The sequence below is a fragment of the Nymphalis io genome, chromosome 14 (assembly GCF_905147045.1).
Source record: "Nymphalis io chromosome 14, ilAglIoxx1.1, whole genome shotgun sequence".
Taxonomy (NCBI): Eukaryota; Metazoa; Arthropoda; class Insecta; order Lepidoptera; family Nymphalidae; genus Nymphalis; species Nymphalis io.
This window is the reverse complement of record NC_065901.1, coordinates 583081-601063: the sequence shown is the minus strand read 5'-3', so window position 1 is coordinate 601063 and position 17983 is coordinate 583081. Positions and strand designations below refer to the sequence as shown.

The window sequence follows — 17983 nt, the reverse complement described above, 5'->3', positions numbered from 1 at the left end:
ATATTGTTTAAGCAACGTTAATTACAATATATATATTAAAAATACAAGCAACCCGATGCCTCGCTTCTTTTTTTCTTTGCGTTTTTTGTAAAATTGTGTTAAATATCCGGAAGAATTTCAAATTTAAAAATGTAAACGGTAATTTACATTTCTAGTATACGTTTAAACTTAATATGTTATTTGATTTTGATAATGATTACTTTGCGCCAAATATTTTGATATTTGAGTAACTTCTACCTATTTTTTAATTCAGTTAAATAACTTAAAGATGTATTGTATAATATACCTTAATATTTATGGAAGCGAAAACTCATACGAACATTAGAATATTCTATATAGTTATACCGTATAGTAAAAATTATATATTTTAACAATACGGTACATGTTATTTGACTAGCAACCCGTCCTGGACTCGCACGGATAGTATATAAGTCTAAATAGAACGTTTATATTGAAGCACAAACATACAAAGAAAAAAAATCTTGTTTTATTTGTCGAAGAACCTTCTCGAACGCATGCAGAACAACCTTCTTAAGTTTCAGATGGAATGACTTAGGAGCTCATAGTGGACAAATATATATATACGTTTTTACTGGTGGTAGGGCTTTGTGCAAGCTCGTCTGGGTAGGTACCACCCACTCATCAGATATTCTACCGCAAAACAGCAATACTTGATATTGTTGTGTTCCGGTTTGAAGGGTGAGTGAGCCAGTGTAATTACAGGCACAAGGGACATAAAATCTTAGTTTATTCCCAAGGTTGGTGGCGCATTGGCTATAAGCGATGGTTGACATTTCTTAGAATGCCAATGTCTAAGGGCGTTTGGTGACCACTAACCATCAGGTGGCCCATATGCTCGTCCACCTTCCTATTCTATAAAAAAAAAAAAAACTTATATAAAAACACCTAAAATAGGTATATATTATTAGTCACGGACGGATAGGGTACCGCTGGTTTTTAGTGGGTATTTCAATGTTCGGGGCGCATTCGGCGCCTTGGACACTGGCGAGCCCCACATACCCCTCCAGTGTTCCCGTGAGGAAAACGGGTAAGGCCTTTTTCCAGCATTAAAAAACGGTATATATTCGTTAGTATAACCTATATGATTCCTTACTCAAAGTATTAAAGGAAAATATATCCCAACTCCCGCGCAATCTTTTATGCGATCGTTCCAGTTTCTAAAGCTAAGCAAATACAACAGCTGCAGGCTTTCAATGCTACTCAACACAATTATATTGCAATTTTAAATTTAAACTTAAAATGCACGACTTTACTGTTTTATTCTCTTTCACATTTCTCCATTTCATTCGCAAGTACGTATTCTATTCGCATAGCGATGTAATTATCACATTCATATAAACTACGTTTAAATTACTCTTAACCTAAAACGGGGACAGCAACAGCGCATTGCTTGCCGCAACGCACTTAATCTAATGCCCACAAACACTAAACGATACGGCTAATTACGGCTGTGCGGACTCGCTGCACCTTCACGTTTTATTTAATAATCGTACAAATATTAAAATGTAATTTATTATTCGCATTTCATTACGTTTATTTTGGGTATTTTTTGTTTCAAAATTCACGCAGGAAAACTGGCTTATGAAAGTGGTCACCGTCGCCCGCAGACCCCGACTATATAAGGCTGTCAATATTATAATATATAAAATTGTGCCTGTAATTGCACTGTCCACTTATCATTCGTATTAATAAGTATTGTCGTTTGGCAATAGAATAACTGGCATTTTATATAGATGTATGAAACTACGACAAGTAAAATCTTTCAAGTAAGAATGAATAAGCGTGATAGCAAGCGCGTCAATCTTCATAGCTTTCTATCGGATGTGATTGGCGCCAGGCGCAAACCTATCTTAAATTAAAAACTAAAATGCAGTGAATTCTCAGCTACGACTTTACCTATCGTTTATATATATCTTTTAAAAGTAACATTTTACATGATTTGAAAAGTAATGTACGTTAAAAGTGAAACGATATATTTGAAACAAACGTGGAACATAATTTAAAAGAAAATAGTACACAAAATGTACTCGTGAGAGAAACTAAGTGTTTTTTCTATACTTTGTTAAACTTACGTCAGACTCTCCGTAAAAGGTTACCGTTTTTGCTTTCAAGATAAAACCTCTCTAACGGAAAAGTTTCAGGTGAAATGGTGCCACGAAAAATTTGTTCAAACCGCATTATTCTCCTAACTTATTCAAGGGATTGGGTTTCTTTTGGAGTCTACACATCTCTTATTTTGCCTGATATCTTCTATTATCAAGGATACGTTGTTTTTGAAATATCGTGTAGAAAAAATATCAGATGAAACGAGTATCTTTTAACTAATATTACAAATACAAAAGTCAGTTGGTTTGTTACTTTTAGGTCTTAACTATTCAACCAATCATCATGTAATTTTGCATACACGTTTCAGGGAGTACAGAAAAGGACATACCTTATACCTGCCCCTCCCCCTCACATGCAAGCAAAGTCGCGGGCTGAAACTAGTATAATTATATAAAGAATTAATGTCCAGATAGACTGGTTAGACTTGTAACTTGAAACAATAAAATTTATTTAATAGACACCTAAAATTTGGATGAAGCCCTCGTTTCGTCTTATCGGTATACTAAAAAATGATTGCAATTTTTTTAAATATACACGTACATTTATTTTGCACACGCAGCACACCCAGAGAAATAAGTCGCGCTGAAAATTTAACACACAGTGAAAATATTAACTAAAGTGATATAAGAACATAATATAGTGCTATACTTTTAGGTTAAGTATATATTAATATAAAATATTAAAAGCTTTATTATATTAATATAAGCATTATGATAACTGTAGAATTATTTCATTGCAAATAATAAGAAGAGCTGTTATGGCTCAGTGGCCGCAGAGGACGCGAATCTTATCGGATGATTTCGAGTTTAAGCCCGGGCACACACCACTGAATTTTCATGTACTTGCTTTGTGCTTATAATTTATCTCGTGCTTGGCAGTGATGGAAAACGTCGTGAAGGAAACCTACATGTGGCGGATGAAAATTTGCCATGTGTCTCCATCAAATCGCATGCTAGTAGCGTGTTGAAGGAAGCTCCAAACTTTCCCCTCAAAAAAGAAAGGGGGTCCAGCAGATCCCCTCTTTGGAGAGGATATTACTCACTGACAGGATATTACTGAACCTCAAGTCTAGTCAGCTGAGTATACTTATGTAACTCCTATCAATAAACCATACATATACTTGACAAAACAAATAGTACGTATTTAAGATTACATGTTTATTTATGATTTTCGTACTCCCACGTTCTCTCACATATTGAACCCGCAAATGTACTTGGCGAACCTAATATTGGACCGGTGGAGCGTACGTGTTCGGAGCACGTGGCGTCCATTGCTTCACCTATATGTCAACGAGCGGAACTTTAATCATAACTCTAAGTTCTCCATACACAACTCAGCGCAGTATTTGTTGGAGCAATTACCGCAAGCTGTACCTAAACCTGCCAGTTTCTACTTGAATTTTAGCGTTCAAGCGTTCGAGCTAACGGAGAAAATTAAATATTTGGGAATTTTTAAAAAATAGTGCGCCAGGTGTGTGACGTCGAAATTGATGGTTTTTGAAAAAAAATATTGGAGAGCGGTGGTGGAAGGGTCTCAGTAAAGAGTGTCATGTCATTCGCCGTCAAGGCACACCACTCGACCATACCCACAAGGCGCACCTATAGATATTTCACATTAATATTAAAGTGACAGCTCATTAAATCCAATTGTTGTTATAAGGTTGAAATAAAAATTGATTACAGCAGTTCTATCTTAGCTGAAGATCGGGAGTTCGAACTAGCCAAGCAACTCCGCGCTGGCTTTTTTTTTTTTTTTTTATATGCCCCGGGATGGCAAATGACTCTACTCCACCTGATGGTAAGTGGTAGTAGAGTCCAAACGCGACGACGGCCAGTACAGTCGGGAAGAATGTTCTGTACTAGCCGTCCCCGCCTTGCCGGCCCGCAAGATGCCTCTTCACGCCTCGTTTGAAGGAACCCGGGTTGTAAGAGGAGGGGAACACGTGAGCTGGTAAGGAATTCCATTCTTTGGTAGTGCGACAAAGAAAGGAGTTGCCAAATTTCTTTGTGCGCGATGGAATTGATGTCACAGTTAGGCGGTGACATCGAGAACCAGCTCGCGTGGACTTAAGAAGGAAGGGGGAAGCAGGAATTAGAGAGAATAATTCCTCAGAGCACTCGCCGTGATACAGACGATAGAAAGCGCTCAGTGCTGCTATCTCGCGACGCAATTGTAAAGGTTCAAGGGTGTTTGTGACCTTTACGTCGCCAATAATGCGTACTGCACGGCTTGTTCTATATGAGTCAAGCGAAGATTTACAGTATGATTATACATACGTTTCAATTTCTCAAAGGAATATTTTATTTATATTTTGTACACGTATATACATGGAAGTATAAAAATATAGTGTTTTAGTTTTTATAAACTCGTATTGTTTATGCGTCCATAAGGATACTTCGTATTATATAATAATACTTTTGTGTAAGACATTTTAAGATCATATTGATATAGTAACTCAAGATTCCCCGATTCCCAGGTAAAGAGAGAAGTGAAAACCTTTAATTTAGCATAAATATTATGATCATAAAGTATCCGTAGAGTAACCTTCGGATACGGACGGACGGAGTTTAATAATAATTTGACAAATGACAAATAAATTAAATGTTATTATATTATAAGTAATGGGTTTCCTATTATTTATTTGATCTATTTATATATTAGCTTTTATCTATCTTTCATCAATTACCAACCTAATGATATTAATGTTCTAAATAAAACCTTCGCATATTGAATTTGCTTAAAACCGTCTCGTTAAGCATATTCTTATTGTCTTATATTGAAGGCTTATCTTTACAAATAAATAAAATTGAAGTATGTTCCTGAGATTTCTAAATAATTACGCCTTTTTAATTTAATATGGCTTATAATGAGTTAACAAAAACAAAACAACATTTTTTTTTTTGCTGCTACATAGTCATTTAAATATTTTGTATGGCACATTTTCAGGGTATTTCAGAAACTGAATTACATGCTGGTGAAGCCAGTGGTCCCACCAGTATCATAATATATGAGTGTTCTTACCATTAGCTGGCCCAAGTGCTATAAATATGTTTTTATATATATTATGCAGCTTTCGTTCTCTTCAGGCTATTATTGGATTTTTGTTATATAATGTAAGTTTAATTTAAATTGTGTATTTAATAATATTTAATTATTTGTAGATCATAAAAAAATATAAATCATAAATTTATATAATGCCTAATAGGTCATTACAATCTTCAGACACGCGCCGCGCGTATTTCATTTCCTCTTCGTCAATGAGTGTTTAAACGGCACAGAATTTCTTAAATAATTTAAACTTTAAACGCCGAAACGTTTTCATTTAAATCAAGACTTCATTACCAGAAGATTCGAAGAGCTTTACTAAATTATTTATTATTTCAAATTTCGAACAGAACAATAAATGAAATAAACAAATATATATTTAAATGTTTTAAGTACCTATGTAAAGGTATCGTGATATATTTATGCGTTTGCTTTTATTTTAACATATTTGTATAATAGTTCCTATCTTCACATTGTCAATCCACCGTTTTCAATAATGATAAGTCCCTTAATTGTCAGCCTGTAATTAGAATACTTCATATTGGAACACCGCAACACAGAGCATATCTACAGACGGATCTCCGAACACCCTCTTAAACTTACGTACGTACCATTATTGTTTACATTGCCTTTTAAAATAGAAATAAAATAATATGATGTTTATAACAAGAGAAATATGCATAGAAATTAAGATATTGACTCGGCTATAAAAAAGAGAAAGTGAAAAAGAGAGAAATTGTATAGTATGATAATAAAATAACTGTAGGTGGTAATGGTGACTTTATAATTTCTGGATAAAAGTATATAAGATTACGTCGATGTTCGAATAACTTTCGCGGCTTACATACTAATCCTCTTAGTATATTTAAATGTAAGGGTAACATTGCTTCAATAAGAATATGATTTCGTATTCCCAGACCCCTAACCCTTTGGGTTATGTATATTATATGAAATGAAATCATTTTCTTCGCGTACATCATCATACCTCTTAGGTTAAAACATCATTTATTCATGAAGTAACCTATCGCTAACACGCAATGCGTAATATTGAAATATTCAGTATTTGCATGTGGTACAGAAATCCTTACCCGATAAGCTATTGTGAGTTATCGGGATCGAAGATCATATACTCATCATATACTTAAGCCTGTGCGTGACCCGTGTTACATGTTTACGAGATTAGATACTATACTGATAAAAAATATGTGTAACGTGTACCTTATGTAACATATATGTACGCGAATCTTTCCTATCATAAATATTATTTATTACTTATCTATTTATTATAAAAGAGTTTGGTTACTTTTTTTTAATTAAAAGTGGCAAATAGTAAGTGGTCAACGCATAGAAATTGGCACTGTACGAAATATTTACAATCCCTTATATCATTAATGGAGATTTAGTATTGCTGTTTGGCATATGTTATGAGTGGTTGGTACTTAATCAGATAAGCTTGCACGAATCCCTACCCCCTATTATAATTAATTATTTTTATCTAACCTGGCTGAACCTTAAAAAATATGAGACAGGCATCTTGATTTCGTTGATGATTTTTTAATTATTTGTTGCGGGTTGGCATGCAAACGTTGTTGCCGTTTTGTGTTTTTTACCACCTAAGTAGATGTTATCACATGTTAGAAAATTTTAGATATACGACTCTTCAATATACAGCCTCTCACTATATAGGAACATCAAGCTTAAGTTTCAGGGGCTTTATAGATAATAATGCATAACATAAGAATCTGTAATCAACAAATATCTTTACATAAATTGTAAAAATAAACCAACATTTTCAGTTAATTTATATGTGAATAATTTAATTTAATTCATCGTCAATAGGAGGCCGTTGAAGAAACACTTGAAGAAATCGTCTATAAAACAAAGTTGGAGCATTTTGAAAATTACAGTTGGCACTAGAGTGTTTTCTCGATAGGTAGCTCATTCATCCAATTAGGAGTAACGACTAGACCTCGGTGAGTACTGTTTGCCTGCATATTGTCTTTGAACTATTTAACCAAAGTGATTAACACTAAAACAATGAACAATTCCGTGAGCATAGCTTACATTGTCATTATATATACTAATTAACGTCTTTTTATTTTAAAAATCGAACACCTGTTATCAGCGTACAGTTGTATGGGTGGTGGTAAAAATGGATCATTAAAAAAGTAATATGGCTTTCGAAAAAGACAACATCGAAGACATTTAAGTGCTGCTATGTTATATTTGACTTGTGTCTAACAGATGTTATCTTTAAAAAAACATGTAAAAAATTGGATTAGAGTTTCAATTTATTAAAGACGGGCGATTAAGTACTCGCAATATGTCGAAGTGCAGCGTAAAGCAATATTCCCTGCTAATCAATAAACAACATTTCTTACATATAATCCAAAATAAATAAACTGAACGGTTGGGTCTCTAGATCGTGCTTCTTTTGGCATGATCATGGGGTGCATGAGCATACGCAGTGGCTGCGCAGATAAATCAAATAATTACGCACAATCGCGCGCTTTCTTGAACCCATGAATGTGTTTATTAGCGTTACAAAACCTACATGCTGCACGTTAAACCTACGTGCATGCTCTGCGCTACACTTCGCCGTTTAATTTGGCTATTTTTAAAGAGTAATATTGAATCGGGATAATTAAATAAAATGTCAAATATTATCAAAACCTGTATTATAACTACTATCCAAAATTGGCTCGAATCGAATTGAACATACTTTATCGATAGCGTGCAATGAGGTTGTACAATTTTAATTCATATGATTTATTGATTTTGTGCATAAAACAAAGCAAATACTGAGTATGTTCCTCTGATGACCTGAAACAAAATAAATTACTTGGAAAAATGGTAAATTTACGGCATTAATCGTAATAGATAAAATATAATCTTACTAAGAGAAATGTCCCATATGTTAGATCTAGCATTTTAAAAGCCTTCATGACCTGGGGTCGCTGAGCTTGCGCAGACGCTAAAAGCACGAGGCTTCTTAGGTCGCGTTGCTGCGGAATCTGCGACGGACATAAGTGCCAGCCGCAATAGAAGATGGAGCCCGACAACAGGGACGCCTGACAACAATTTATAAAGTAAGCATTAGTAGTCCGTGTACTAGTCTGTATATCCACCCACTACTGAGTTAAATCTTCTTTCATTTTGAGAAGTTTTGCAGATTTCACCACGCTGCTCCAATGCAGATTGTCGGCTCCGTTATGGCAATGTTAACCTACCCATAATTGATGTTTTCCTTCAACGCAAAACACTAGACGTATTAAAAAGATATATACGTACAAAATAATTAAGCCCGAAAGTGCAATAGGCCTAGTCATGGCCGATGCAGCAGACTTCAGTTATGAGTTACGTGTTCTAAGTACTGAGCCATTTCAGCACAAATAAATATACTAAATCAATCATATTTTTATAGAAAAAGTATAATATAAAAATGTTATCGAACAGCTGTACCTGATAAGTAATTTCTCCTGCATTACAAAGAAAAAGTCCCAATAGAAAAAATAGGGCGAAAACGAAAAAAAATATCTTCATTCCCGCGACAAATGTTAGCTGATCTGAAAGCTGAAATAGAAATAATTGAATTCTCCAACTTTTTGTGTCTTCCTACAATTCAGTGTCTGACAATATTTTTAGACGATAAATATAGCGGTGTCTTTTTATTTCATATTATTTTTCATTTGCTGAATTTGTCAGCTAGGCGTACATTTTTTACCGTTTTGAAAATATACCTCTTCTATCACTTTATACGCCATACATTTTGTATATTATGGATAATTATCATATTTTTTTAGCGTTGCACAGGAGTAAATATCAAACTCCTTTAGTTTAATATAGAATCATTACACTTATTGATTGTGAAATAAGATTTTTTTAATAATATAATATAATATAAAGATTTTTTTTATCGTTGAACGTATAACAACCTCTGTGAAGTCATTTAAAAATCTAGCAAGACCATGGATATAAGCTAGTTTTTTAAAATATTTTATGAAATATCTTACAGCTATCTGCAGAAGTAGCGAAACAGCAGAGCCTGAACTTTGACACAGTTGCAAAGCCATAACTGTGCCAAATGCCTTGTCGATTTCCTTTGAGAGTCTGAAATCATTTCAACCGAAAGAAATAAAACTTTTTATTAATACCAAGTTTTGTATCTATATCAAAATTTTTATAGAACTCAAAATAACAAGATAATACAATGTAAATATTAATACATATAATATATTATTACATCGAATAGGATTCCCCTATTCAGAATAAATCGAGAACCCTCGACAGTGAAAGTTCTAGGCATTGTCATGTAATACAACAATTAATGTGTCGTAGCTGAGTAACGTTATTAAGAAGAAGGCATTGTTGCGTAATATGATTAATTAGTCAAATTAGGATAATTAGGTCAATACATCAAGCAGTTAAGTAATATAGTACATTATATCACTAGCTGCTTCACGCTGTTTCACCCGCGTTAAACGTCACTGCTCCGCCCCCGTGCCTCCTGTGATATTTTATATATTCTATAATCTTTCTCAATCTAGTAGTTTATTGTTGGTAGGGCTTTGTGCAAGCTCGTCTGGGTAGGTACTATCCACTCATCAGATATTCTTCCGCAACAAAACAGCAGTACTTGGTATTGCTGTGTTTCTGTTTGAAGGGTTAGTGAGCCACTGTAATTACAGGCACAAGGGACATAAGGTCTTAGTTCCCAAGGTTGGTGGCACATTGGCGATGTGAGCGATCGTTAACATTTCATACAATGCCAATATCTATGGGCGTTGATGACTACTTACCATCATGTGGCTCATATGCGCGTACGCCTATCTATTCTGTAAAAAAAATCTAGTAGAGATATCTAACGCAAAATGTGTTTTCAAATCCGACTGGTACATCCTTTAGCGCGTTCAAACAAACGAACTCTTCAGCTTTATTATATAAGTGTAGATAGATCGACATGTTGAAATAGCGAGGAGCGGCGACACGACTAATCAGATATCTTAAAGATGGCGAGCTACTCGTTTCCGTCGTGGTGAAACTCACTCTGCATTACATTTACGACTAGATTCGATGTAAATACGATAAAAATACGTGACATTTAGTAAGAGCATTTGCTCTTACTAAATACGTTCATTTGCATTTGCATAGTGCGACATTTATATCTGTTAAGTTGATAAACAAGAGTTTTTTTATTACAATTTTAGTTAATATTTAATTTCTAAAGGCGGGCTTAATGCTTAATGAATTCTGTAGTTAGCCTTTTTACGAGTATATACAGGAATTTTTTCGTGCCCTTATTTTATTTATTTAAAAAACTTTTATGACAAAATTATTGGTCAGTATTGGTAGTAAAGGCGCGCTTAATGCCTTATTAGATAACTTTGTGCAAAAAACTTTACGCAAAAATACTGTTTTCAGAAATAGATACAAATTCATCATTTAATTTCATCTTGTATTTTATTTTACTTGAAGATATAATATTACGTAGGCACTCGAACCGTGGTACTTATATCTTGTTCCTGGAAATAAAAGTAACAATTTTTTGGAGCTTTATATAAACTTTGTATTAAATAAAAATTATAATGTAGAATATAGACGAAAGCATTATTTAGCATAGCTCTATATTAATTTCATCTAAAAATGATTGATGGCTGATAATAATTGAAGTATGTTGTATTACTTGTGTACATAGAATCTACATAGATTCAAATATTATTGTATAATATTATATATACAATATAATATAGATAAAAATAGCTTTTTGTCACGTCGAGAAAGTTGTAAAAATATTTTACATTAAAAGATGTTGTAGAATGTTATATTCATATTTATTACCTTATAAGTTCTTTATGCATCTTTATGCCTTCGATAAGATCTTTTGTCAGTTTGTCCGCTGCAATTCTGGGGTTTTCCCTTTTGAGTGCCATTTCAAAATCATCGCTCAGTTTTTCGAAATAATTTCTTAATGTAATGAATTTATATTTAAGCATTATCAAAATAGCTACAGTGAAACCATCAACTGACACGATCATTGTCAGCATCATGATAAAAAGAACAATCGTCGAAAATACTCGGACGACTGTCGCTATTGGTGAGTTGTCTTCAAATTGCGGATAATATGTCACAATCGTAACAAAGTGAGATCCTGCAAAACATGTTTATTTAAATAAATAAAATATTATTATATTACATAAAATTTAACATTAATTAATAAAATATTATTACATGTAAAGTAATTAAATTACCTTCAAGCATCTTCCTCAAACCTTCAGACACAAAACACGCGGCTGATCCATAAACTACTAAGAAATATGCTGCGACATTGATCTTTATAATTTTGTATTTTTCTTTCATTAAAATTTCGTCCTCGTGTACTTCGCAAACCTTTATAAGATCACTGATCAATTGCTTCACCAGTTCTTTATTCGATAATACTGAGAATATCTTTATCATTACAATTGTATGGCTCACTGCGAACGTAACGGAATCGCTTTTCTCGTCTTCAGGAAAGTCTCCAATTAAAGCGGCCATTATCTCAAACAAGGTCATAAATCCGTAAATGGAAAATAAAATATATTTTAACATTTTATAAGAAATTCTGTTATCGTCTCCTATTACTCTTTCCTCGTACCAAAAATTTCCTGAACCGATTAGGAATATCTTCTTACAAAAGCTTTTTAAGATATGATAATTCTTCATTTTTACAATTCTGAAATTACTGACTTGGCTGTTTTATTGTTAGTTACAAACTAACATTCGTGTTCTTGGACAAATAGATAACAACGTAATAGACAAAGTTTTACTTAATGGTAATGTAACGGTGTCAATTTAACAAGGCGTGAAGCGTGTTCTCTTTTTAAGCATATTTAGATTGTATACATTTTTGGGTTATATATTTTTATTTCAGCGCTTCGTCATTTATGAACCGATTTGGGGGTGTACTTCCTTTGTTCCAATTACAGTTTGAAGATAAAATCTGTTTTTTTTTTTAAATTTATAGTCACTTTTATTTTTAAAATAGATAGTTATTTTTAAATGAGTATTTAATATGAGTTTTCATGTAGTTAATGAGTTGTTTGTGTTAAAATATAATACAGTGGTCAGTGGTCGTGGTGAAGGAAAACATTATGAGGAAATATGGTGTCGTAGAACATTTTGTTATATATATATATATTTATAAACACATAGAGTAACGCAGTAGAATAAGCTTCTAACCTTTATAGGAAAGTTCTTCCATTGCCCAGCGGTGGGTCATTTAAGGACTGATAATTTGTTTATTTTTTAAAGTTTCCAGTCAGTGAAATTCAACGTAATCGCCGACACAAGTTAGGAAGTCCAACTTAATATTTGTTTTATCTCGAAGTATCTCAGAACAGTTTTAAACTGTTAATTATGAATAAACTTCACTTTACTGCGTTTCTATAAGTGAATTTAATTTCGACATAGTTAAATATAACACGAGTCTCATCTACGTTCTCGTATGTTCAGTTGTTGGACGGTTCGAGTTTGATTCATATAAATATTGTGAATTTTTTGCTTTTAACTATATGTATATATATATTTATATATATATGGTATATAATATATGTCAATTAAGAAGAGGAACAGAACCTAATAAACATGTTAAAAGGTGAAATAAGACTGCGATTTGTTGTGATGATAAAAAGTTCCACCCAAAGTTTGTGCTTAACAGACCTTGAAGGTGCCAAAGTTAGATATCAGGGTATCAGATAGCAAGGGTACAAAATATATGGTCTAATTCACGGTATGGTACAAATACGATTTAAATATTAACCGCTATTTCCGTATTTTTTTCTTTGAACCTTGTCCAAATACAAGTAAGCAAACAATGTAGGTAGTTATAGTAGTATGTATTGTAACGACAGAAATATTAAAGGGCTTAAAAGAACTCCAGAATAACAAATGAAAACTAGGCTGTATAAATGTCATCCATGAATTAATGTAAAACAGTATTAGCGAAGTTAAGAAATAAGTAAATGTGTCCTGATTACAAATAGTTCAAATGTTTGTTAAAAATGTAGAAGCATGATCCTAACCTAAGTGGATAAAGGCCTTAGTCATCTTTAAAACGAAAATACAAAAATTAATTCAATCCTTACGATCATATTCCATTGTAAAAAAATGAAAACCGGTTCGAAATGAAGTACCCGAGAAGAACCTGCGTAAAGAAACTCAGCGGGATTGTAATTATATAAATAATTTATTGTCATTTCAAGAAGAAAGAAAAAATGTACAGTATTACTAATGATCGTTGAAGAGGTTGTTTTTAAATTAAATATAGGTAGGCGGTCTGGCAAATAGGCAACTTCATCTGGTAGTTGCTGACTCTTGCTAATACACCATTATTATTATTATTTAAATAGTGCACCAGCATCACTTTGGTTTACTTAATTTGTTATTTATGTTTATAAAAATTAAATTATTTTAAGGTTCATGTTTTTAAAAAATTAATAAATAAGGAATATTTGTCTGTGCATCAGATAATAATTGTTAATTTTGATGCAGAATATATAAATAATAATGTCCTCCACGATAATGTTGGCCACGGCGGCCAATCACTAGAGATATTAGCCAACTACGCAGGAGATATTATAGTGCACAAGTGTGTGCGCAAACACAGGTGCACTCTCTATTCCCTAACTCTCATAATCCGATGGGACGGCAATCCGACACGACCGGAAAGAGTTCAGGCGCTGGACCAACGGCTACCCATTTTCTTGCGGGTTCAGAATTCAAGAAACTAGAACGGATTTAACTAGCCGTATCGGCGGCTTAGAATGTAGTTTCTTTTTCTATTCTAATAATTTAATATTGGATTTACGTCCAATTAATAGAATAACAACTGAAAAGTGTTTGCGTAAACCTACTTGTTAGTGTAATAGTGTTTATTGGTTTTTGATTAACATTATCTTAAGATCCCAGTACTACAATGAGTTTAATTTATAAAACTAAGCGTTTTAACATTTTTCTATTCGTTCCTAAATGTATCGTTTCAAACTTTTCTAATTTGTGAAATAGCCGTAAATGATATCAAAACTAAACGTTAACAATGCGAATAAATGAATGTTTTATTAGTGGCACGCGGCACGGGATAACACACGAGGTTAGCAAATAGTACTTTTATCAACTTAAATTACTTTCAGCTCTTCGAAAGAGGAAGTTTTGTACGTATATCTCACTATTACCGCTGCCATTTTGATTATTTATAATTTCGTTAGTACCGTGAAAATGCAAATATATTATTTACTGAGATCGTAAATGGTTGGGTGTATTTTTGTTACTATTTTATCCTCGAATGTTTGGGCGGAATATTATAAAAAAATGAAATAGAAATCGATTACGCTATTTCTTATGTAACAAAATATATGTGTTCCCACTGCTGGGCAAACCTTCTTCTTTTGAGGAGAATATTCGATTCACGCATTCCATTCCACTGGACCGGCTCAGCTTACATTAGAACAATGATTCAGACATAGTTAGATATTATCTTCGAAGATAGAATTAGTTCGATCCATGTACTATTTAGTATATATGCTTCACTTATGTTTTCCTGGTAAATAGATGTAGAATCTATTGTAAGATCTCATCTTTTATTTAGTTGTGAGACGTGCTCATATGCTTCGTGCTTTCGAACCGAATACTGCAGTGGGATGCGGTTTCATTGTAAAACTAAACTTTAAGTTCATACTTGTATCTTATTTGAACTCTACGAGTTAAAATTATCCTTAGTAGAGCTCTAGCAAGGCCATTGTAACTCGTGGTCGAATCACCAGTTTGACTTAAAGAAAAATCAACGTTATATATCTTACGGAAACGAAAACATGAGGTATTAAATCTTGATTTATTTTGCGCACTCAGTCCAAGGTTTAAGTTTGTGTTTAAATAACAACAATATAGCAAAATCAGCATTACATATTATAAAAATATCTTACGCTTACCCAACCTCTCCCCCCTTCTCCTCATCAAACGCGGGCAAAGCTGCGGGCGAAAATTAGGTATCTATAAATATACCCAAATTTTTGGAGTGAAAATACTAAATTTAGTATACAAAATTTACTGAATATAATAATATATTATTTTAAATGTCATTAAATTGTAAAATACATTTTTAAACAATGTTAGCGGATTTAACTAATGAAAACAAAGTTTATATTAATGAGAATACAGAAACTAATTTATTCCAATTTTTAATTTCCATATTGGTCAAGCTAATTTCATTAACAATGCAATTGTATGACGACATTCGTTGTCACCGTCTTAATTGTCAATAAATATTTCAGTCTTGGGTAGCACTTAAGAAGGTCGGACGTGGAGTGATGTGGTGCTATTTGCTGAGCAGGACCTTTCCCTCACTATATTATATGGTCGCTATTGCATTCCATTGTATGCTATGGTTCTTGCTATGTTTATGCTATGGTTTGACTGCCTTGTTAGTCTAGTGGCTAGATATAAGACCGCAGACCCCGAGTTCTAATCTGGGAATTAAATCTGGGTTCAAATCCCAGGTTAGGCCAATATAAAGTTATTGGATTGTACTGTCGAAAATTCTCAGTAGCAGCCCAGGGTCTGGAAGTTGGAAGTGTGTAACCTCGGAAAGCACGTAAAGCCGTTGGTCTAGCGCCTGAACTCTTTCCGATCGTGTCGGATTGTCATCCCAATGGAATATAATAGTTAGGGAGTAAATAGTGCACATGTCCTTGCGTACACACTTGTGCACTATTTAATATGTCCTGCGCGGTTGGTTAATCTCTCTTGAGATTGGTCGCCGTGGTTGAAATCGGTCTGGAGGACATTATTTATGGTTTTTGTTCCCAATTTTAGTCCTTCAACACATTTTGAATTTAACAAAATGACAAGAGATAAAAAGTTATACCCGAATATATATTAAGTTAACACAGACGAACTAAATTAAACTTTTTTAAAGTCAGTTAAAAAATTAAATAAGAAATTTAGAGAAATATTGTTTAATAAACCAATACTCTTTAATAACGTTTCAACATTTATTATAAAATGATAGTTGAATAATGAAGCGTAGCGAAGTATTTATAATTTGAAGATCCAAGTAAACTCATTACGTTAAAGATTGTCTAGATTTAATCAAAATCAAATAACTTTGTATTAACATATTTACTTAAACGCTGTTAGTGACTCTTCAAGGACAATTTGTTTTAATTAATATTTACAAACTTTGAAAATAGCTATTGATCTAAGAATCCGTTATCTATGTCGGCACGTGATATTATTAAATAATGAAAATCAGTTAATTTTGAGTTATAATTTATTGTGTTATTTTTTTATTGTTGATAAATTATTCTGTTTAGTTTATTAAAGCGGATAACACCAAATGGAGTTGCATTTGTCACGACGGACGAACGTCATGTCAATCATGGACAGTTTGACAGCGATTGTACGCGATGATCATTCGCAAACCCATTGGCTCTTAATCGCCACTTATAAGTGGAATCTATCATTGTATAAGAAATTGAAGTGTTTGTAATTAAAATAGTAATAAATATCAACATTGTAGTCCACTTCCGACGTCCTGTTATATCAGGCAGCAAAGTAGATACGGACATCTGCATTTTTGTGAAAATGCTTTTTTTACGAAAATAAGCTTATATTCACCTTATCTACAAGTCTGTATTAAAGTTTTTTAATTTTTCTAAGCAATTACAATTATCTGGTACGTAATGAATACATCTACACTCGAGTTTTAAAAACGCCACAGTAGAAACGGACATTTGAATTTGTCCGCCTTTACTTCGGAGTATCCACAGATGATTGAACCGCAAACAAAGACATCAGTCACTATCACACTCTTTTGCATACGCGGTTACGCGGGTACGCGGTTAATTTATTGCACTTTTTGTTAAAATTATATTATTTATAGCACTCTACATTTATGTATCCTTACAATATTAGTTTCTATCGAGATATCTACCATGATTTTTACAAAAATATTATATACAGTAGCGTATTAGAATAAACAGCAGTTGACGACGCAAATTAAATAATAACTTAGTTTATTCGCACCTCATCGTTTACGTTTTGAATTGTTTTTTTTCCATTAGAAGTAGTTTGAAAGTGATAATAATTGTTGAGTTAAAAGTTTTTTTTTTTAATTTTATACTCGGTAACTAATTTTTACTAATATTATAAAGCTAAAGAGTTTGTTTGGTTGATCGTGCTAATCTCTCTCATAAAATCTTCAAAAAAATTTTTTTTTTTTATAGAATAGGTGGACGAGCATATGGGCCACCTGATGGTAAGTGGTCACCAAACGCCCTTAGACATTGGCATTGTAAGAAATGTCAACCATCGCTTATAGCCAATGCGCCAACAACCTTGGGAACTAAGATTTTATGTCCCTTGTGCCTGTAATTACACTGGCTCACTCACCCTTCAAACCGGAACACAACAATATCAAGTATTGCTGTTTTGCGGTAGAATATCTGATGAGTGGGTGGTACCTAACCAGACGAGCTTGCACAAAGCCCTACCACCATTAAAAATTAAACCGGTTTAAATTGAAAATTATGTTAGTGTTCCCCTTTATCAAATGCTATTATTGTATTTAACATCAAACTACAACCAATAGGAGCTAAGCATCAATAAAAAAAATTGCAGAAGCGGGGAACATGTATTCTTTTTGAGAGCTTCCGTTCCGTGCGCTGCCTAAACGGTTAAAGTTAAGCAACAATCACGTATGCCAGAATTGTTTTTCTTAAAAGATAAAAAAAAAGCATCCACGATATCACATGTATATCATTTAAGGATGACTCACTAT

At 33.2% G+C, this 17983-nt stretch overlaps 1 protein-coding gene across 1 annotated transcript; it reads right to left on the bottom strand.

Annotated features, from left to right (window-relative positions):
• Positions 1-7873: 7873 nt before the first annotated feature.
• On the bottom strand, positions 7874-11874 carry LOC126773131 (uncharacterized). Its single transcript, XM_050493756.1, has 6 exons — positions 11421-11874; positions 11011-11320; positions 9186-9282; positions 8635-8745; positions 8070-8243; positions 7874-7995 (listed from the first exon to the last, which is right to left on the bottom strand). Exons 1-6 carry the CDS (start codon positions 11872-11874, stop codon positions 7942-7944), a joined length of 1200 nt encoding a protein of 399 aa, XP_050349713.1. The 3' UTR covers positions 7874-7941.
• Positions 11875-17983: the final 6109 nt, after the last annotated feature.

Coding starts and splice junctions, on each gene's coding strand:
- LOC126773131 (XM_050493756.1), bottom strand. CDS start 11,874: ATGAAGAATTATCATATCTTAAAAAGCTTTTGTAAGAAGATATTCCTA. Junction 9,283..11,010: donor ATGCATAAAGAACTTATAAG/GTAATAAATATG, acceptor AAATGATTTCAG/ACTCTCAAAGGAAATCGACA. Junction 8,244..8,634: donor CAGGAGAAATTACTTATCAG/GTACAGCTGTTC, acceptor AATTGTTGTCAG/GCGTCCCTGTTGTCGGGCTC.